The 22,318-nt window shown below is 44.6% G+C and overlaps 1 protein-coding gene across 5 annotated transcripts in view; it reads left to right on the top strand.

The window, feature by feature from the left end:
• The first annotated feature begins 1,644 nt into the window (after nt 1-1,644).
• The window catches only part of PLXNA3 (plexin A3), a 71,321-nt gene continuing 50,647 nt past the window's right edge, over nt 1,645-22,318 (top strand). Inside the window, exons 1-8 of one of the 5 annotated variants that reach the window (XM_058172529.1) lie at nt 1,645-1,779; nt 2,971-3,090; nt 4,833-4,889; nt 6,343-7,572; nt 7,905-8,087; nt 17,948-18,076; nt 19,685-19,785; nt 21,264-21,387. In XM_058172529.1, coding sequence (XP_058028512.1) covers nt 6,400-7,572; nt 7,905-8,087; nt 17,948-18,076; nt 19,685-19,785; nt 21,264-21,387 — 1,710 coding nt within the window. In that variant the 5' untranslated portion in view covers nt 1,645-1,779; nt 2,971-3,090; nt 4,833-4,889; nt 6,343-6,399. Of the gene's footprint in view, nt 1,780-2,831; nt 3,091-4,832; nt 4,890-6,342; nt 7,573-7,904; nt 8,088-17,947; nt 18,077-19,684; nt 19,786-21,263; nt 21,388-22,318 lie in introns of those variants that run through there. The other 4 variants (XM_058172531.1, XM_058172530.1, XM_058172533.1 and 1 more) reach the window with 4 other exon arrangements.

Below are 22,318 nucleotides of genomic sequence, written 5' to 3'. Positions count from 1 at the left end.
TCTCCCACCTTCTCTCCCCGTTTGTTTTTAAACGTGGAGTCACACCCGCATCCCCTCGCTGGCTCCCGCCGCCTAACACACTCCGGCGCACGTGGCCCTTGCCAAGCTCGGTAGCGCTAGCGCAGTGGCATCTGGTTCCCATTAGAGGCCTAGGGAGTGTTGAGTTTCAGCGGTTTCTGGGGGTTGCGATGCCAGGCAGCATCCAAGCCAACATTTCCCCCCCCCTCTCCATTCTCGCTTCCCTTCCTTTCTCTTCTCTGGATCCCGTCCCGGGTTGGGTTGGGCTGAACCGGGTCCTCCCCCGTTTCTTCTGAATCGGATCACCAGTAGAGCCCCTCCCGTGAGCCCCGCGGTTTATGACTCATCGTGAGCGAATGAATGCTAGGGGAGAAAAAAGAGGGGCGGGAGGGGGTGCTAGACCGGACAGAGCTGGGATGGGAGTGAACGTGCATGCGTGTGTCAAATGGAAATGGAGCGTCTTGCCCGCTTCTCCGCGGCGAAAGGTCTCCACGTCGCCCACCGCCCGATCTCCTTTCTTCCTCCGTGATCCATCCCCGCTCTTCATCGCCCGGCGTGCTCTGCCTCCTCCCCGCCACCCATGGGGTGTCCATCATCCCTCATCTCTTGGCTCCTGCTGCCATGACAACGTGCCCTGGATGGTACACCAACAGCGGCGGCAGCCTAGCAAGGGGGGGTGGGGTAGGGGAGAAGGAACTAGGGCTCCGTGGCGGGGAAAAGGCCACGAGGTGCTCGAGTGGGATTCAGTGACGAAAAGACGTGGAAGGGGGGTGGGAGAAACACTAGGAGACGCAACCGCATATGCACTCTCTGGTTTACACACACAACGGTGCAACTAGTGTCTTTAGGAAGCGGCGATTCTCGTTTTCACCGCCAGAGGGCGCCTTCTGCACAATGTCGGTGCCCAGACGGCTGAAGACACTAGTGGGATGGGATGGAAAGGGTGTAAATAGGGAAAGGATAAACTAAGGGGAAAACAAACTCATTGCTCGCATCCAGCCATCTTCCGTTTTTCTTTCGCGAGGTCTGGAGCGTCCAACTGTTTCCTCAGGCGCCTTCCTTCAAATAAATGAGTTAGTTCAAACCAGAGCAAGAGACATCGTTATATAGACAAATGTGCCGCTAAATTAACGCTCCGCTTGTGCAATCCGAGCTTCGTCTCCCTCGGTACAGCTGAAGGTTTCCTCTTGAAGCCCGAATCCAGTTTTTACAAAACAAACGGAGAGCTTGAGGGAGCCCTGCACACACTCAGTGCTAGATAAAGAGTTCAGTCTAGTTGCCTCCCACATTGTACAGGGATCTCCCCTGTCCCGCGGCTGCCTTCCCTCTCGACTCTTTCAAGCACAGAGCTCAAGCTCAGCCTACATTGAAGCAACCCCGACACCCCGACTTTCCAACTGGCCTCAGCTCAAGGGTCGGGTCTGGATGAATGAATGCCCGGGCAATACCACTTCAGAGTCCGGGGGCGCCCGTGCACGGCGACTATTTGGCGGGGAAGAGAGAGAGAGAAAAGTCCCCTGCCTTTAACCGAGGACAGGGGCGGAGGCTCAGTCCCGGAGAGTCAGGAAAGAGAGATCCACTAGGGTGAGTGGAGAGAGGCTTCCACAGCCACCCTTGATGTTTCGCCTCCCCCTCCCCACCTCAAGTGGTTCTGGCCACATTTAAAGGGTTCAGACCGGTTGGGACGGGCGCAGACGCCGAGCGACCGCGGCGGCCGGTCGTCTTCGCGGGCGGGCGTGGAACCGGCTGCAACAGCGGCAGGTTAGAATTCGGATTTGCGCGAATCGCAAAGCAATCGGGGCGGGGAGAGTCGGAGCGCGGCGACGAATAGAGCAGGCGGATCGGCACCTCTCATCCTCCCCTTCTCCTTTCCGAGCAGACGCCGTTTATGAGGCGCCGTAAGCGGAGGAGCTGGTCGCGAGGGTCCGCGGTGTGCGGGGGTCTCCGAACGAGGCGGGCAATTCTTCCCGTCCCCGCCTGCGTTGGGTCTGTGGAAAACAGGGCGGGGGAGAGCCTGTGCTGAGAGCAGACGCCCCCATCTCTTGCCCTCTTATCTAGTGGTGTTTTTGAGGAGAGGGGAGTGTTTGCACGGTTTTCTGTCCCCCTCCCCATTCCCCTCTTTCGTTATCGCTACCATTCAAGAAGATCTCTAGTTTCCCTCCTGGTCTGGTTGGGAAAGAGGTTCTTATTGCAAGCGTGCGGCCGTCACAGGAAGGAAACAGGGCCGGGGGCGTGGGGAGGGGGCGGCAGGACGAACGAGACGAACAGGTAAGATAATATGTGTGAGAATGCAAAATGAAGAGGAGGCTACCGTTTTGAGCTGCTATCTCTGGATCAGGGCGAGGTGGTGGTAGTGGTGGTGGTGGTAGCGATGGGGAGAGCTTTGCTTTTTCCCTCCCCACAAAGGCTTGGTTTCTTATTCTGCTTGAGCCCAAGGAGGGGTGGAGAAGGCTGGCTAACGCCCATCAGACTCCAGCTGGGGTTGATTCGTTGTGGGGAGGGGGGCTGCTTGCTCGATAATATGCATCGCCCTACCACCACCCCTTTAATCTTGTGGTTTCTTGGGATTTGCCCGTCAGTTTGTTTCTTGGTATTTTGGTGCTTGGCTTTTGTACGCAAAGAAGAGGATCTCTCGCTACCCCATTCTTTTGTCGGAACTCCAGACCCATAATCAGATTTAGGAAAATGTTCACATGCCTTATCTTAATAGAGCTGTAACTTATGCTGGCAGCCAACATCGCTAGTGCCTTGCCATTCAGAGAAGGGAATTTATTTATTTATTCATTTCAAGAGAAGGGATCTTCTTGTGAGAATTGGGTCAACTTGATTGATGATGCGTTCTTGGAAGAAAAGAATTTGAGATGTTCTCGTTTATCTACAACTGAATATATTGCTAGAAGCGCTTTTTTTTTTTAATGCCATGGATCAAATGAAATTATCCCCATTTTACAGACTGGAAAAATCGAGAGATCAGCTTCATCCTGGAGGAGCCCTGCTTGCGAATTCTGTTGTGACACAGGTTGTCCAGTCTGGAGTGTTCCAATGGACTGCTATGAAATGCATGTGTAACAGGTTGGTCTCCTTCTCTGTCAACAGAAAAATGGGTAGATCTCGATTTTCCAAGGTGTCTCACTTGTGAATGAATTTTGGATTTTAAGGTATCCTTTCTTGGGGCGGTGTGGGGAGATGGCTACAGCTGCTCTTCTATCCAATGGTTATGCTTTTTCCAGGCCTCTCTGGGAAAGAGAGGAAAATATGATATATTTGGATAGGAAAATTTTACTGCAAGGTGGATAATAGAGAAGCTTGATTTAAATAGTGTATTGGAGAGTTTATATTCTGAATAGTGATTTTTCTACTTCTAGGAATTCTTTCTAAGTGGCCATGGGTAGCAGATCCATTTCACTGAATAAAAAGGGAAATTTGTATATATGGATTGGATTAATCTGAAGGCAAAGTATTGAACTTTAGACTAAGGTTCTAGTGTAATCCTATATAGTTATTTATCAGCATCTATTGTGAGAAACCATAGTGGGTGGGTGTGGAGGATTGAATATGATTGAAATGCAACAGAGGGTACTGTAGGTATGAATATATTCGTGGCAAGGGAGTATATTCTGTGTCTGTGTAGAGTATTGCAGTCTTAGTGGCAATGAATTTTGTTTGTTTTCTGTGCATGTTTGAATATTGTGGAGAAACCTCACAGTGGATCCTTCTAAATACCTTCAAACTTCAAACTCTTTCTTATCTCCAAATTTGTTCTATAGGTCAACCGTAGTGACTGGTATGCTTCTGTGGAAGATCCCATACTCTTGATTTATAAAATTTGATTAAACCAGATTTAAGGTGACTAGGGATTGTGTTCTACCAATTAGAATAGGCAAAGCAGAGAGACCTATCCTAATCTGACTTCTTCCCCTCTTTACTGAATGAGTTGTGTGGGGTGGGGTGGGGGTGGCACACAATCTTAGGAGTACACAGAAGCATGTTTGCATGGCTGACCTACTTCTGAAACTTTTGAGCTCCTTTACAAACTATGTGATGTACAAATACCTCTTGATTTTAGAGCATGAATTCTTTGTGTGGTCCATAGACCATTGATAGTCCAAGGAAATAGAGCCCCCGCCTCCCCACTCCATTGTTCACAGGCAAAAGTCCACTCATTGCCTTAATTTCTATCTTTCCACATACGCTGGTTTGTTGGATCATTGGCTGAAAATTGGGTCATTGAAGTGAAGTGGGTACTAAAATTCAGAAAATAGACTGTAACAAACATGTCTCAAGTGCAGCTATTAACTTCAGTCCATATTTGCTGTGCTAATAGCAATTTGGCATAAAGAACCCCAACATAAAAATGCTAATAAAATGATAAATATCTAAATAGATTTAAACATCCATTCACCTCTAGAGTATTGGTACTCAGAGATATCTACTAAAGAACTTTCTTGACCAGGAAATTTATTCTAACAGTTGTTAATAGAATACATACATTGAAGTAAAAATAAATAAATAAATATTTAATTTAGGATGTGTGCAAAATTTAGTTTTAAAAAGCTTTTAGAAACACCTTTTTGAAACTAAATTTTAAATGAGAAACAAACTTTAAATGAAAAGATAAAGAATGGGTGATTTATATTCTCCCTATTTTCCAAAAGTTTGTTCAGTGGTCCAGGAGCAGACTTGGCCTAAAGTGTTGAATTTAGAGAAAAAGAATATGAAAGCAGGATATTGCTATCTTTCTTGACTTTTGTGAAAACTTTTTTTTAATGTGAAGGAATGCATGATATTTACTGCATGAACTTAACTTTTGATAGGGCTTCGGGTGGATGGATTCTGAGCTACAGCTGTCTGTTTGTTGGTTCCTATAAGCTGTAAGTACATATTGTACTTTAATTACCAATTTGTAGGAATGCACTCCTGCGGTTCTCTTTCTCCAGAACCCTCTCCTGTTACTTTCAATGTTCACAGTCAGATTCAGTCGTCTTTGTAGATCTGAGGACAATGTGTATTGTGAATTAATGCAGTTGAAAATTTAAAAGTGTGAATTTGTCCACATTAGGTGAGGAAAGATTTCTTTCCAAGTGTTTGTGGAGATGGTGTAATACTGAGAAAGGTGAGAAGAGAAATGGGGAGAAAAAATATCTGAGTGGCATAAAGAGATTGTGAAGGCTATTAGCATGCACCTTGCTTGATTTCACATTATTTAACTATCTAGCTGTATGAATAAAACTAATTTAGTGGAAAGTATTGTTGGAGTGGATAGGAAAATGTGGCATTTTTTCTAATGGTTCATTCACACATGCAAAATTTTCCCTTGCTGATGGAACCCATTAAGCAATGGAGCTGTTTAGCTGAATAGTTCTTTGAGGTCTCATTGTAAAGTATTGAAGGCAACACCATCCCCATCTCCATTGTGATCATGCACATCTGCTAGTGCACATGCACAGCATTTAAAGTGGGTATAAACCTGTTGCAATATGAACTGCTAGCATGTGAGGGATCTGCAATTATGCTGCTGTAATAACGGTGCACATATGATAATTGTAGGCTGTGGGTATAAAAGTGAATGCACGATGTGCAGCACAAGAAAGTTCTTCCTACTTCATATATTTAAACGAAGACCCCGGTGTGTGTACTGAGAAGCCATGGCATTGGAGGGCTTGTAATTGGGACTATACATGTGCATATCTGTAGTACTGAGAAGGAAACAGCTGCTTAGGTGGGCCGTCTTTGCTCCTTTCACATGATGGGTGCCATTGCTGGGTTTGGCTTTTCGGAGTTGTTGCAGGTACGTGCAGGAGAAATGCAGCACTGGCTTTCCTTCTCACTCTTGCATGCCGATACTGATAGGTGCTAGATAGCAGCTGGAAACAGATGCTGTATGGAACAAGAAAAAGAGGGTTTTTTTTGAGGCAGTGCCTGTTCCTTTGGAGAAATGGGGCTCCCTAGCTTAAGTTTTATGGGGCTGTTATGATGCATTCAGAACCTCTTGGGGCATGTACCATGTTTCCCCCAAAATAAGACCCATCTTATATTTTTTTTGAACCCTGAAATAAGCGCTTGGCCTTATTGCTATGTGCTCAAAAGCCTGATTGGGCTTATTATCAGGGGATGTCTTATTTTGGAGAAAACAGGGTAGCTCTTTAGAGGAGTCCCAGATTGGTGGGATGAGCCCAACAGACCTTGTAGAATGGTCACAGTTTACTGAGCTGGGTTAAGGCTGTATATGCCATTCAGCCTTGAGAGCTATGCCGTGCTTTTTATTTTTATTTTTCACTTGCAACACACATTGAAGCTGGACCTTAATCTCTGTCTCCCTTGCAGGCTGAATGATCTGCCTGTGCCTGGCCCTGCCTGACCCCAGGCAACTCCCCAGTGATCATGTGGTGGCTGCTCCTTCCTGTCACCCTAGTAGCTGGTGTCCTGCTCTCCTGGCCACCCCCTGTTTGGGGCACCCGTGTTGTCTTCACGGTCACAGACATGGCCCTTACCCATCTGGCTGTGCACCATGAGACCGGGGAGGTCTACTTGGGTGCCGTCAACCGCATCTACAAGCTCTCAGCCAACCTGACCCAGATACGGGCTCACACCACAGGGCCAGTGCCGGATGACCCCAGATGCTACCCACCCCCAGGCGTCCGGCTCTGTGCCCATCGGCTGTCCCCTGCTGACAATGTCAATAAGCTGCTTCTGATTGACTATGCTGGCAACCGTCTCGTGGCCTGTGGCAGCGTTTGGCAAGGAGTGTGCCAGCTCTTGCGGTTGGAGGACTTGGCCAAACTAGGGGAGCCTCACCAGCGCAAAGAGCACTACCTTTCGGGGGGCCGTGAACCAGACGCCATGGTCGGTGTGATTGTGGAACAGCTGAGAGAGCCCAGCCAGTTCTTCGTGGGCACTTCAATCGGAGGACGTTCGGAGTACTTCCCTACGCTCTCCAGCCGCCGGCTTACTCCTGATGCCACCAGCCCAGAGATGTTCAGCCTGGTGTATCAGGACGAATTTGTCTCTTCTCAAATCAAGGTCCCTTCTGACACTCTCTCGCTCTACCCTGCCTTTGATATCTATTACGTGTCTGCATTTGTGTCTGGTGGTTTTGTGTACTTCCTCACTTTGCAGCTTGACACTGCTCAGACGCCCCTCGAGCCTGCCGGAGGTCCCGTTGGTCCCGGCGCAACGGGTGGGGAGCGCTTCTTTTCATCCAAGATTGTGCGCCTGTGTGCCAATGACACAGAGTTCTATTCTTACGTGGAATTTCCTCTGGGCTGCTCCAAGGACGGGGTGGAATACCGTCTAGTCCAAGCAGCTCAGCTGGCCAAAGCTGGCCGACAATTGGCTGAGTCGCTGGGCATTGCAGAAGGGCAAGATGTACTTTATGCCGCTTTCTCGCAAGGCCAGAAGAACAGGGCAGCACCACCCCGGGAGAGCCTGCTCTGCCTTTTCACGCTGGATGAAGTCAATCAACGCATCCGTGAGCGTATCCAGTCATGCTACCGTGGTGAAGGGCGACTTTCTCTACCGTGGCTTCTCAACAAAGAGTTGCCCTGCATCAACACGGTATTACACTATCAAGTGGTCTCTGCTTCCTCATTTTCTACCTAATAATTGCCCGTTTCCATTCCCTTCTAAAATAAGAATCCCAGCTATCCCGGCCCTTGAAAATTGTTTTCTTTCTCTTTGCTCTTTGCTCTTATCTTATCCTAAGACTGTAGCTCAAATCTGGGAACTTTTGTTTGGGCCCTTGTGGTTAATGACATACTTCGATAATGGGGGCACAAATATCTGAGTAATATACACAGACAGGGGGCTTGTTGGATAACACTGTGTACTTAAGTTACTCATTCCCATGTGATGCTGACCCTCATGTCCCTTGTTTTGCGTCTTTCTAGCCCATGCAGATCAATGGCAATTTCTGTGGGTTGGTACTGAACCAACCCCTAGGAGGGCTGCAGGTCATCGAGGGACGCCCGTTGCTCCAAGAACAGACCGAGGGCATGGCCAGTGTTGCTGCTTATACCTATCGTGGCCATTCGGTCGTCTTCATTGGAACCCGTGCTGGCAACCTGAAGAAGGTCAGATGTTCTTCTTGGTGCCTGGGAAAGGGTTTGGGGTAGAACCTGGAAAGAATCAGTGGGAGGATGAAGATGATGACTAAGGGCTGAACATATACAAATGTTCAAGGGCTTTCATTTCCCCAGTATTTCTATTTACCTCTCAGTAGGAGTAAAGAAACTTGTGTTTGTTCCCAGCTGGTGACATGGCTCTGTCTCAGTAGACATCATCACTGTCTGGGCTCAGAGAAAAATGAGTAAAAAAAATTTAGCAGCAGTGAAGCCCTATTACCTACCTGTCAAACCATTTATTTAATAGCTTTGTTTACAATGGGCTGAAAATACTAGTAATAGTAGGGTGGGCTGAGTAATATTATATTCTTTAAGGGAGCAATTGGATCAAATTTTATTTTCCTGCTACAACACATATGTCAGCATATGGATTTTTCCTCCTGTCTCTTATAATCCTCCAAAAAAGCTTCATAGGTGACTCAATGACAGAGCACACACTTTGCATACAGAAGGTAAAGGAGTCCCTGCGGATTTTACTCTGCTAGTCATTGCCAACTATAGAGGGCGGTACTTCTCTCTGTTTCAAGGCCATTGAGCCAGCACTGTACGAAGACATTTCTGCTGGCATGATATCACAGAGTGCAGTTTCCTCCCCACCGAAGTAATATCTGTTTTATCTATATACTTTTGCATGCTTTCAAACTACTAAGTTGCCAGGAACTGGGGCAAGGATGGGAGCTCACCCAATCGCGGGGTGCTCGGATCTCAAACCTGGTCTGCTGGCTTTCCAGCTGATAAACCCAGTGGCTACTGTGTCACAACAATGCTTACAGAAAATTCCAGTCTTAACCCTAAGTCTCCAAGTAAGCCTGAGCTTCTGCCAGTGAGTGTAAACCAGGTGTGTCTGATGTGGTGCCTTCATGAAGCACTGGGGCTACAATTCCCAGCTGGTGTGGCTACTCATTCTGGAAGCTATAGTACCATCATATCTGAAGGGGAAAACAGTTGAGTTAGATCAGCGTTTGTAAACCTGAAAATGAAACCTGAAAACACTCCAAATTCTCAGCCATAATTATACTGGGTAGGAAATTCTGGGCATTGAAGTCCATGCATCATTTAAATTGCCCAACTGTGGAAACCCTGAGCTAAATGGAACAATATGATGACTAAGGGGCGATGTATGATGATAAATAATATTAATAACCTAAATCAGAACTTTGTAAAAAAATTCATATTCCCCAGAAGCTTCACTTCCTGAGGGAGATCTTCTGATACACTTGGAATTCTGAAACTTGTGGGTGCCCTGACAAAATGGCTGCCGCAACATGAGAGGCTACTCAACAGGCGCTCTTTTTCCAGAAGGCAAATTGTTGAGGTTTCTCCCCACTGAACTTGTAGGTGGAAGGTGGCACGGAACAGCTGAGTAAGCACAGATAGTTTCTCCTATTCCCCCTCCCCTGACACCTTTGCAGAAGCCCCAGTGGCTCCAGTCTCAGAAGGTTCCAGAGGAACATCTGCAGTGGCACACTTGCTCTCAGGCCTTCTCTTCTCTTCTCTTCTCTGCTTGCTGCAAGCGAGAGAGGAATCCTGGTGGTTACTAACATCCCCCTCCCAGCTGCCATTAGTTACCACTCTGCACAGTGTTGTGCCCAACAGACTTGTCACATTAAATATTAACTGGGCAGCGAAGGAGTCGGCACTCCCCTCCCCTGTCTATCTGGGCAAAGGGAGAGATTGGGAGGGAAGATAAGAACAGCCGAGTGGGAGATGAATGGTGTGTGCCGCACAAGAGCTGGAAAGGGGGTGTGAAGTCCAGACATTGGGCTGGGAGAGGCTGAAGCGGAGGGTCATGGATACAGTTGGCAGAAGGTTCAGACTAAGAGGTGAATGAAATGGAGAACGTCTCTTTGGTTTTGAACCTGAAGCTGACTGAGGCAGTCTGGAGGCTCTGCCAAAGCATTCCAGGTTGGCCGCAGCACCTCCCCTCCCTCAGCTGCTGCCAGTTATGTCTCAGGAGACATGGCCCACTGGCTCATCTGCCCCCACTCCTGATCTCCTCGGCAGGCCCTCATTCTTCCTCCCTTCTCTTCTGCCTCTCTGTTGGCCATCGAGCCTGTTCTTTCCTGCATTGGTCTTAACAGCCAGAGACCACACCCCAGCAGGGCACATCCCAATGGATTAATTCCCTCTTCGTCTCCTCACTGTCCTGTCTCTGCTCAGCCATGGCCACATGGATATGTGTAGGCCTCTTCAGGCTTGGATTTTTTTTTCCCACAGAACTCTGCCCAGACCAAGTACTCCTTTGTCAACATCCAGATTGTAACTCCTATTTCGTTTATGGCACCCGGTCCCTCAGAAACTTGCCGACAAACTGTTCTTGAACCATCCCTAATTCAGAGCTTGCAGAGTTAAAATGCAATTTCCTTCTCCCAGAATCATTTTGCCCTGAACTCAGCATTTTCTAACCCGATTTTGCAGCTTTTGAAGTATGTATGCATGAGGCTGAGAGAGGGGATGGGAAATAGGTACAGAGTAGAATAGCCGTTTGGAAGAAGAGAGGCTGATGTGTTGGATCTGTCAGTACCGAGGAGGAAAAAGGAATGTGAGCTAAAACTGGCACAGAAATTATCCACAGTTTTCATACTCAGGATTCAACGTGCTCCGAAGTCTTGGATTTCCAAAGCTTCTTTTGGATGATAGATTCCATCACTGAAGCATATGAACCTATTTAGTGGCTATTAACATGAGCAGATGTATTTTCCCATCATTACTGTTCCGTTGTTTGCAGTCAAAGGTGTCTTAGAAAGCTCTTCAGCTTAATCAGATCAGCTTATCACAAGGCAAATATGAACTCCAGTATATCTCATTATAAAAATTAAATGCTGGCTTAGACGAGCATGCGTCTGGGTTTTTTTGTATACATAGCTTCTTTGACAGTCCAGATTTTAACAATTAATCTCTTAGCTTTTCATTCTGCTCAGTCAGATTGATCTCTAAGGAGGAGGACCAAGGTGCATTTTTTGGCTTCTTGATTGAACTGGTTTGGGAAAAAAGCAACCCAATTCCCATCCCTTCTACCCCTTTCATCCCAGCTGTGGATTCAGTTTTGAAAGTGGGGGGGAGGGAGAGTTTCCCTGGAGGCTGTGGCATCTGGTCACATGGAATTAAGTTACAGTTTGCTTATATGTGTATTGGGGGTGGAGGAGAAATGCTGTTTAAACTTTTGAACCTCTAGCAGGGAGCATGAGGGGAGGTCATGACCCCCTTCTGTTCCTCATGCAAATGGTAGAGATTCAATTAGGATGGCAGGAGGCCGGGTGGTAGCCTGCCCGTGTGTCTTTGCCATTCCCAGAGCTCCGTCAGTTGTCTTCAGTACACTAATTGCCTTGTTGCCGCCTAGCCTGGAGCCTTATGCTGGAGGTGACCTGCCTGTTCCCTCAATCAAATCTGAAAAGGACCATTATCCTACTCCTTGGGGTGGGGACAGGGGGAGCTGAATCCAAATTCCCAGCTCTATAACTGTACTGACCCAGAGGTCTTGTTCTTATATGTGTGGGAGGCTCAATGGAGCTTTGTTGGTCAGGATGAAAGACCCTTTGAGCTTTCTCTTCCAGGCCAGTATGTGTCTCCTTCCCATTGTGAGTACTATCACCTTCAAATGCAGACGAGGCAGATAAAGTCTACTTTCCATCTTAGTTGATGGAGATACCATGCCATGTAGGATCGGTGTAGAAAGTAGCTCCATCCTATCACCCATCTCCTCTGTAAGGGAAGCTACTTTCTCCCCAGACTTGCTTATATTGACTTACCTGAAAAGGTTATGGATAAATACTGAAGTTTTATCAAAATGGGGTCCTAGCCTAGAGCGCCACTTCCTGCAACTGCAAGGAGAAAGGAATGCAACATTAAGACAAGAACCAGGCAGAATTGCATGGCGTGTTAATATGTTAAATTAGAAGTATAGATGCCAATTTGGAAATATGTAATGTGAACGCCTATTATACTTTAGTCTGATGTCCAGAAGCTGACCTCAGATGGACAACTTCAAGTTCCCACTCTGTATTCTACGTTCTTTGTCTTTAAATTTAATTTGCACACATGGCAGCCCTTCAAAAACTGAACTGCCCTGAGTAAAGTAGAATAATATAATAGATAGTCCAAACCTGGGCTAAGAGGATTGAATTCTTAGTTTCCTTTAGAGCTCCCCACCCCCATTGTCTGTGGGTTAATTTTTGGGAGATTACCTACATGTTCAGAATCACAACTTCTCTTTCTCATCTAGCCTTAGTTAATCTAGTGCCCTCTATACATGTGTTGTGACCGAGGCCCAAGTAGTGATTACCAAACACAATTCAGTCCTGAACAAACTTATTTTATTAAAACAGCTGAGCATTCATTCATTCTCAGCTTAGTCCAAAACAAATTCTTCATAAACAGCCCTTCGGTCTTATCACCATCCTTTGTTGTCTTTGGCAACCTGCCAAAGGCTTTTCTCAGCAAAAACCCCACAAAGTTCAAGAGACGCTGTCAAGAAGCAATGGAATCAATATGGCTCATTGCTGCTCTTTTAAACCTTATGGGAGTGGCCAAATCTTCCGGCCTTACTCCCGAGTTGTCCTTTTTGCTTCAGCTGCTCTTGCCTTCTGGCAGCTCTTCGCATGCGTGCACTAGAAATAGGCTCCTCCTGTTCCTCTGCCTCTCTGCTGGAGGCGCCGGAGTCCACGCATCACTCCCAGATGGCCGTGGCCCCATCTCTGCCTCAGACACAGAACCCTTGTCCGGGCCTTCCCCTGACTCCAGGACTGGCCCATTGTCCTCCCCAGCCTCCTCACTGTCCGACTCCACTGCCAGGTCCGCAGGCTGCTGGCAGACCACAACAACATGTTGAGGTTACTAGATTTCTCAGACAGTATGCCTATCTTCACCACTGGCATTGCCTTCTGGGTGGCTGGGAGGTCTGCTGTGATCCCTACACCTCTGAAGAATTGAAGAGTCTTTTTTTAATAGAACAAAGCTTAGGAAAAAATGATGCTCCTCTTCTCTCCTCTTCTCTCCTCCCCTCCCCTCCCGTCTCCTTCCCTTCCCCAGCCATTAAAGCTGGACTTTTTTGATGCTGAAGAAGCATGTAATTTATACTGCCTTAATTTATTGGGAAGCTTTTTTACTGTTTAAGCCTTTCCCAGTTAAATTACTCTTTTGCTTTGTTGGAAGTGGTACCCTCCAGATGTCTTGGGATACAGCCGATTGGAGCTATTATTCAACACATCTGCAACATCACATTGTGGAAGGCTTTATTAACGTCCATCAAGTTTTGTTCCCATTTATCAGGAGCTGGATCTGTGCATTTGATATGTGTGTTAGGCACATCTGGGCACACAGCGCCACAGAATAGCTACTCTTCCCTCCAGTAATAGTTTCTCCAGCTCATCAACATGTCTGAATCGGATTAAGTTGCAGCTGTTCTGTAATATACGAAATCTTGGCTCTACTGCATGACTGCACTTTTTTTATTAAGTTTGAGAGAAAGGAAGCTATTATGTTCCATTTGCTAACACCCTGGTTCAGAAGACATTCCAGGCCTGGCTATTTATTAGGGTTGGTCATCCCTTTAGATCCAAAGGGAGAAACGTGATTTGGAGCACATTACAGACAACATTGTTTAGAATGCCTTAAACCAAATGGATATTTTCCCAGGATTGTTTGACAGTTGTGGAGGTAGGAGTCCAGAAAAAGAGGTAGTTGCTTTAAGGTATCTCCAATAGGTACTGCGTACAAGCTACATATGCCCACAATCAAACTTCTCCTTACAAATCTGGAAAACTCTATAGCTGTTTTATTGACACACATTTTAAAAGAATATAAATAGAACAGACAAGTAAAGAGATAAAACAGATCAACATAAAATTTTATGAGTAACTCCCCATGCAGATACCAAAGTTACGATTTTTTTGATTTTATAGTTGAGATGTTCACCAACTGCAGCCCAGTTATTCTCTAAGCATGTTGTGTTTTCAGTGCAACTTTGAATTTAAATAACCCTGCACAAAAGCTCTTAGGAGTATAATCAGGTGTTTTTGTACATTGAATCTAATCATAAGGATGAAATTATTTGTGTATTTTCAAGCTTGTCAGCTTCATATGTGTCCATTCTTTCCTGAAAAATTATGCAAGTTAGGAATGCATAAAATGCATTTCAGTTGTAGATACTTTCTCTAACAACTTGCCATTTATTAACACATGGGGTTTTGTTTAGAAAGCAATGCAAAATTTGGAGATGTTTTCAATCCATTTGTAGTCCAGCTGATTTCATTAAAAATACAGGTAATTTATGACCACAATTAACCCCATTTCTGCTGCTAAGTGAGACAGTTGTTAAGTGAGTTTTGCTCCATTTTACATCCTTTCCTGCCACAGTTGTTAAGTGAATCACCGCAGTTGTTAACTTAGTAACACAATTGTTAAGTGAATCTAGCTATACCATTGGCATTGCTTGTCAGAAAGTTGCAGAACGTGATCAGGAGGCACTGCGAGATTGCAAACATCATAAATATGATCCAGTTGCCAAGCATCTGAATTTTGATCACATGACCATGGGCATGCTGCAACAGTCGTTAAGTAAGTGTGAAAAACTTTTATTCCAGTGCCGTTGTAACTTTTGAATGATCACTAAACGAACTCTTGTAAGTCAAGGAATATCTGTATAATTTCTCTGTCATCCAAGGTTAAGGCAAAATTCTGAAATCGTACGTGGAGAAGTTGGACAGATTAAGGAAGGCTAGAAGGTCCTGAGGATTGAGCAACTGAGTCTGCTATTAGAGAACAAATGACTATAATATGCTGCACTGATAAAAGCACTTCTTCTGCCTAGTGTAATTTAGGAAGATGAGTAGGATGGGAGATTAAATAATGATCATTAGTGCGAGAATAAGGTATCCCAAGGACAAAAGTGGTTCTCGCAGCTATTTTATGCAATGTGGGAGGAGATAGTAGCTGCAGAGAATCCTCTCATTCCTCCACTGTTTCCCTTTGTAAGGGCTGGTTAAAAAGCAAGATATTTTGCTTTATAAGGTATTACGAAGCTTTAAAAATATTGTTCGGTGAAATGAGGTATTTCCTTACTGAACCCAAAACAAAATCAGATAGCTAAGAAATAAAAAAGCTAAAATCGGAGTTTATTAAGGCCCAGGAACTTGAAAGAAAAGTATTGGGTTGCCAGATGGTATCTGAGCTCTCAGCTTCCTGAGAGAGCCAGTGGAATGTAGTGGTTAAGGTGCCAGGCTAGAAACCATGAGGTCATGAGTTCTAGTCCTGCTTTGGGCATAAAGCCAGCTGGGTAATCTCAGACCAGTCTCTCTCAGCCCTAGGAAGCAGGCAGTTACAAATAATCTCTGAAAAACATTTGAAAATGCATGGATTGTCCATGCAAATTGCCAAGAGTCAAGATTGACCTGAAGACGCAAAAATAAAATAAAAAGAGTGGAGTCCCACTGTCAAATTCTGGGGCCATTTTGAAAAGTATCTGCTAAGCTCCATCTGAATTCTATGCAAAACGGGAAGAGGCTTTTGGGAATTTGCCAACTCTTACATGCATTCAGCTTCCCCTTTGTGATATATAGCCAGGGACTGGAAGATAACATTTTTTTTTACAAACAATGGTGTAAACCTGAGCTAACCTGTGTTTTTTCCCTGACTTTGGTTTAAACAATTAAACAGCCCTTTATCCAGGGCTACCGTTTTACAGGAAATGTGTGAAGAATGGATGGGGCCCCAACCGTTGGATTTCTGAAAATACTGGGATAGTATACTTCAGTGTCAAAAATCAATCTCTTGAATTTACCAGTAACTGCTAGAAATTCAGATTGTGTAAGCCTTGGAAAGAATTGATGTTTAATAAAAACCAGCTTGTTTTTCACTTGCCATGGAGCTACTTCCTCTCCAGAACTGGCACAATGTAAAAAAATGTGGGAGTATTAATCACCCCCTGTTGTCACACAGAAGTCACTTTGGTTAACTTCTGCAATTCTGTTAGTATCTAAATGTTTTGCTTATTTTTAATTTGCCAAGCCAAGCAGCGTGCAAAGAGCAAGATTGCTGGACTGAATTAAATCACACTAAAACAAACCAGAGAGAGAGATAATTTCACTCCGTTCCTGTCACTTCTTCTCCTGCTCCTCCCTTGTGCAACCATGCTGTTTCCCAAATGTCTAAAAAACACCATGGTGGGGCTCTTTAGAATAGCAATTTCAACTTTAAGTGTCTTGCCCTTCCTCAAAATTGCTTTTCATCACCTCTTAATGCCAACCCAAATGGTGGAGGCTCACTTTTTCCAATTGTTCATCTGCTATTTATCAACGGCCTCCTTCCTTATGAACACCAGATGTTGTAGGGATGATTCAAACACCTGTCAGTTCAGCTTCCATAGGATCAAACTTCAACCCTTCCCCACCCCCGCAAAAAAAAAAGGAAAAGAAAAAGAAAATTTGTCATGAAAGCATGTATAGTTTATTAAATAAAAATAAATAAAAGCAACAACATTCATTTATTTAAATAATCAAAAGTCAATAAAAATATGTTCAAAAATTGCAGATTGGTTATCTCACATCAGCTCAATATATTTTAGAGCTGTTATAAAGACAAATGCTATCTTGTTTCTATGAACAGTAAGGGTTGAGATTAGTGCTCCCAATTGCATTGATAGTTCATGCAATCCTTGAATTAGGAGAAACACACAATACACAATAACTTTTTTAAAAAGTGTGGTGGCGGGTGATGACAATCTTGGCTGCTTGCATGTTTTTCAAATGGGAAAGCTATTAAATGCACATGATGGTTGTAACTCATAAAGCAAAAAGTGGAGTGTACTTTGTGAACTTGTAAAACAGGTCATATAAAAAAGCTTGGAGATAACTAGATTGCCAAGGAGTGCGGCATACACATTTTAATTTAGATTTGTAACTTGTAAGTTTGTTTCACTTATTTATAAAGTGTTTTTAAAATAAAGAATTTAATTTTAATTGGCTGCCAGTGTCCTTGGATCGTACAATTTTAATCCATAACTTCATAGAGGAAGCCACTACACATCCCTCAATTGCCATCATATGCAATTTGTTTCATTATCACAACATTATTATTTTACTAAAATTTCTAACTCCTGGGGCCAGCTATAGTGAAATGTTTTGTGTTTGTGACAACTTTGTGAGGTAAATCATTGTTCTCATTTTAAGATGTGTAAAAATATAAGATTATGGAATCTATTTGTAAAGTGCAATTAAACAAAATGAAGAGTAAGCTGCTTTAGGTTTTAAATTTGATCCATTGAATCTATTCTTCCTGTATGATAGACATGGAAAAACTATGACCATCTAGAAGTTGTCAGAAATTATCAAAATTATAAGTCTTGCTGATGGAATAATGGAATTTGGGAGTCCAAAAATACCCCAATTATGTACTTGCTAAATCAGTCCTTTAAAAAATTTATAGTGACATACTACACACACACACACACACACACACACACACACACACACACACACACACACACACACACACACACAGAGATTTCATTTTCAATAATCCCTCCCTTCAGATACAGGATTTTTCATCAGGACTCATTCTTTTCTTAAAGGTCTAGACTATATTATTTTCCATTTGTAATCCTGTACTTTGCCAATATTTCATCTTTTTTTCTTTCTTGCCAAGAAAATGTTAGAAAGAAAAAGACAAAATAGCTGCACTATCTTTTGAAGAGTGGCTTTAGGAGCCATCTTGTCAAGAGACCCCCTATTCCGGTAAGGATGGGGGAAAACCACATCCTGCTCTCCATCTTTCCAATTTGGAGAGGGAAAAAGAGTTGTCATTATACCCTACAGGTTCGTGTGGACAATCCGGATGAGGCCCATCTTTATGAGTCTGTGCCAGTGATGCCTGGAGAGCCTGTGCTGCGTGACATGGTCCTGAGTCCTGACCAGCGCTACCTCTATTTGCTCAGCCAGAGACAGGTCAGCCTAAGGGATATATGGGACAGGGAGCAGCTTCTGTTATACCTTAGCTAGGAAGGAGAAGAATAAGCCACTGGTGGGAAATTGATTGATGACGACTGAAGAAAGTCTATCTATGTGGTCACTAAGAATAGACCTAACTTGATGGCACTTAATCAGGAATTTTGAGACTCTCCATGTATGCAGTATTGAATTTCAACTCCCATCAAACCCCACCAGTGTGGCATCTGGCAGGGAGAGGGAATTGTAATTCAGACCAACTAATAACTTACCTGTTCTGGGGGAAAGGGCTTTTGTTTTTGTTCATTGATTGATTGACTGACTGACTGACTGACTGACTGATTGTTGGTTGCCTGGCTAGCTGCTAGGTTTTATTCCAGGAGCAGAAGACAGAGAATGCCTGCAAAGAAATTGTTTGCTTTAGAGAGATTCCTGAATGCCTTTTTGCATGGAAAGGCAGGTTTTAAATCTTATCACTAATGATGTTGTCTAATAATAATGATATTATCAATATTACTGTTAGGCAACATCATTAGTGGTAGGATTTCTGCTCCACCTTCCCATTCCCATAAAACACATCTATTTATGTGTTTTATATATAGATATAATTACATTTTTAGAAAATCCATATCTGTGTAAATAATGGCATTTATTTATTGCTCTCTTTTAAACTTTTTTTTCTCTTTCAGCAGATTTATACTTGCCTTAGAAGAGTTAAAGCTTAATTTTAGTACCTGTTTTAATTTTTTTAATAGCTGCATTGCAACTCAAATGCGTTTAAGCTTTAGGGAAGTGTGTGCTTTACATCAGCAATAGAAATTGGGGCAAGATAACTGCATACATTTCAATGTGTTTAAAATGTGAAAATGAAGAGTGACTGTGAAGATTATTTCATTTTTCTAAGTGGGGTGGGAAAATCCTTTCCACACTGTTATGGCCAATTAAGGTCGGGAGCATAAGATAAGGTGCCCTGGGCAGGACTGAATACACCAATGAGATCTCTTCTCAATAGACAAGATGCCTATAAATGTAGGAAGTGAGGGATGCCGTGAATGTTGTATTTTCTTTACCGTGAATGAATTATTCAAATAGCAAAATGCAAAGAATGTATAAAACGCAGATGCTGAATTTGAAGGAAGAAGGTTGAGGGAGATTAGCAAATGTGAGACGGAGGGCTGCTGGGTATGTGTGTATTTGCTACCTGTTTTCCTAGGATAACCAGATCTGAGCTGTAAAAATCTGGAGAAGTACTTAATGGCAGCAAAAAGGGAGACGGGGATACCGAAGCCCCCTTTCTCTTTCCTGCCACATTTGTACAATTGTTCAAACTTGCCTCAGGCAGGACTCACTTTTTCACACCTGAAGCCCAGGCAAGAATTCAACAAGTGCCTTTCTGTATAGCAGGGATCTGTTTCTGTTTCCTTCATTTTGAATCTTTGTGTTGGGGAAGTAATCCCTAGCCCGATATACCTGGAGAGTGCCAGGCTAGTGAAGACTGTGGGGAAACTCCAAAGTGGATGAATGAAAGGGGGGGGGAGGGGGTCTGGGATGAATGAACAGGAGGGGGGGAAGGTCTGCAGATGTATACTGAGACAGCTCTTCCCTCAGGTGGTGCAGCTTCCTGTGGAGAATTGTGGGCAATATCTTTCCTGCGCTGATTGCTTGGGCTCCCGAGATCCACACTGTGGCTGGTGTGTCCTGCACAATAGGTGAGAGATCATCCTCCTTTCTACCTTCCACTATGCAAGCTGGGAGAAAGAACCCTTGATCTGCCATTCCTATCCCCCCCATCCCTCCCCCCCCATTCTTCTTGTGCTTTCACCCAAGTCTGGGGGCAAAGCAGGGAGGAGACAGCCAGTTGCACTCTTTCCTCTCCCCTGCCCCTTTTATCTGAACTCTGCAGGAGCTTTAATCCTATTAAAGCTGCCAGCACTCAGCTGACTAGGCGGGAAGAGTAAGAGGAGGTTGGAGGTGCAGGGAAGGGGGCCGAAGCAGCTCTCCTTCCCCAACTTGGAAAGAGAAGGAGGATTTTCTCTTTCCTTCTGCTCCCACTCCTCCCCCCACCAATCCTTGGCTGGCTATGGCATTGCAAAGGATGTGGAAGATGTTTCTGTGCTCCCTTCCGAAGGAAAGTTGGTCCTTGCTTCCTGCATCAATGGAAGAGGCAGTGCATAACATGGGTTGAGAGGGGGAAACAAGAGGCAAGAGATAAAGAAGCAACCTTTTCCCCTGCCCTGCAGAAGCCCCCACTCTGTGTTTCTCTCAGCAGATGTTTTTCTCCCTTCTTCCCACCCTCCATCTCCTCTCCCTGTCTCAGCACCTGGTGCTGCAGCTTGCACCTCCTTCCTTAATATAGACTATGTGATAACACTTAGAAGGGGGGAGGGCTGAAAGCAGAGGTGACACTTCTCCCCCACCCCCCAAAGCAATGGTGCGGTTGGGAGAAGGAGCAGGAAGCGTGCAAAAAAGTGAGAAGTCCTTATGCCTCCCATCATCAGCAGAAGCCTTTCCACTTTCTTTGCAAGCCGTGGACTTTCACCATCCTTTCCTATCCCAAGGCCAGATCTCATTCCATCCAGGATGATCCCTCTGATGTTGTCCCTTTTTATTGGGATGGGCGGGTGGGGGGAGGAGAGGATAGGGATTACTTGCATGCTGCCCTTCCCCACCCCACCCTGCTTGCGAGAATGTATAGTTGCTGTCATCATTTCTCCAGGCAGGCGCCTCAGTCCCCAGATCCCTAAGCATCCTTGGTTCCTTCTAATGTTAACAAGCCTCCAGGGCCCCTGAGCGGAAGCAGCAGGTCTGCATTACAGTCCCCAAGCTGACTTCCTCCCGCATCCCCTGGTGGGTGCACTCTCACATGCTTAAATTACCGAGCCTTGCTTTTATTGCCCCCTCCCTTTTGATCTCAGTTCTGCCAACTTTCCCACACAAGATGTCCTTCCTATGCCTGGATTTAGTTATGAGTTGGGCTGGCGGTCTGGCGATTCCCCCCCCCCTTCCCCCCCGCCACCCCGGGGGAGATCTCCGATATACATGTCTGTCTCACGGTCCCTGCCTCTGCCTGACCCCAACTCACAGGAGCTTCTGCGCCCCACTAAAGAAGAAGCTGTTAAGAGGAACAGAGGAAGTTGTAAGGTTGTGCAGACTTCTCTCAAACCCTTTTTGGTTTCTGTGCCCTCAGGTGCTGTAGAGAAAGCGAGTGTCCCCGTGCTGCAGAACCCCACCGCTTTACAGCAACTCTGACACAATGTGTGCAGTTGCTGGTTGAGCCCAGTAATATCTCAGTGACAGAACCTAGCATTGTGGTGAGTCTCTGCTCCCTCCTGCTGGCCTTTTTGAACATCTGGCTCCCCCCCCCAATCCTGCTGGCTAATTATTCTTTATCTCCTTTTTGTTTTCTCTAACTGTATCTTCTCTCTGTTATTGGTCTCTTCGTCTTCTGCGTTTTTGGTCAATTGAGCCTCAACATTCTGAGGCCAGCTACCACTCTGAAAGTGGAAATTTGACCCCACACCAATCTATAAACAAAACAGGCTGTGAGTATTAGGAGATAGGAAAGCTAAGTACTTTTTTAAGGTGAATTTTGGAAGACCATGACCTCTAGCTGTAATCCATATCAGCAAGTCACTAAAGAAATAATTTTTTTTTTGCTGCTGACATCCTGTAAGAAAGTCAATCATTCAGTGTGAATATAGAATTTTACAGTCATTTTGGAACTGAATTGAGATACTATTATATCTCTTGGATCTCTATATCCAATTTTTTAATTGGATATATTCAAATTAGTAAATTATTATGGAAGACTGTAAGCATTATATTCTGTGGACTCATGGACTATGGGGTTATATTTTGAAGATGCCATGAAAAATCACTCATTAACTTCAGAGGATCTTTGATTAGTGATAAGATTTCTTATGTCTTGCAAACTACCTTGAGTATAGAATCCTTTGGGAAACAAGAGTAATTGGTTTAGTGCTTTAAATTGTATTTATGTAGGTAATTACTGCTCTTCTTCAAGGTCATCCCCAGCCTTCATATTAGCGACTAAAAGCATAGCGGAGGATAGCTTTGATCCATAATCTATACCTCTGCTATGTCCGTGGTAGGGATAGAGACTCCATGGCCCTCTAATTTAAGGCAGAAAAACATGTGGCCTTCCAGCTATTGTTGGACTGCAACTAATCACCTCTCATTACTAACTATGCTAGCTGGGACTGATAAGAATTGACATATAGC

The sequence above is a fragment of the Ahaetulla prasina genome, chromosome 2 (assembly GCF_028640845.1).
Source record: "Ahaetulla prasina isolate Xishuangbanna chromosome 2, ASM2864084v1, whole genome shotgun sequence".
NCBI lineage: Eukaryota > Metazoa > Chordata > Lepidosauria > Squamata > Colubridae > Ahaetulla > Ahaetulla prasina.
The sequence above is the reverse complement of the archived record's forward strand: the minus strand, read 5'-3'. Positions and strand labels throughout refer to the sequence as shown.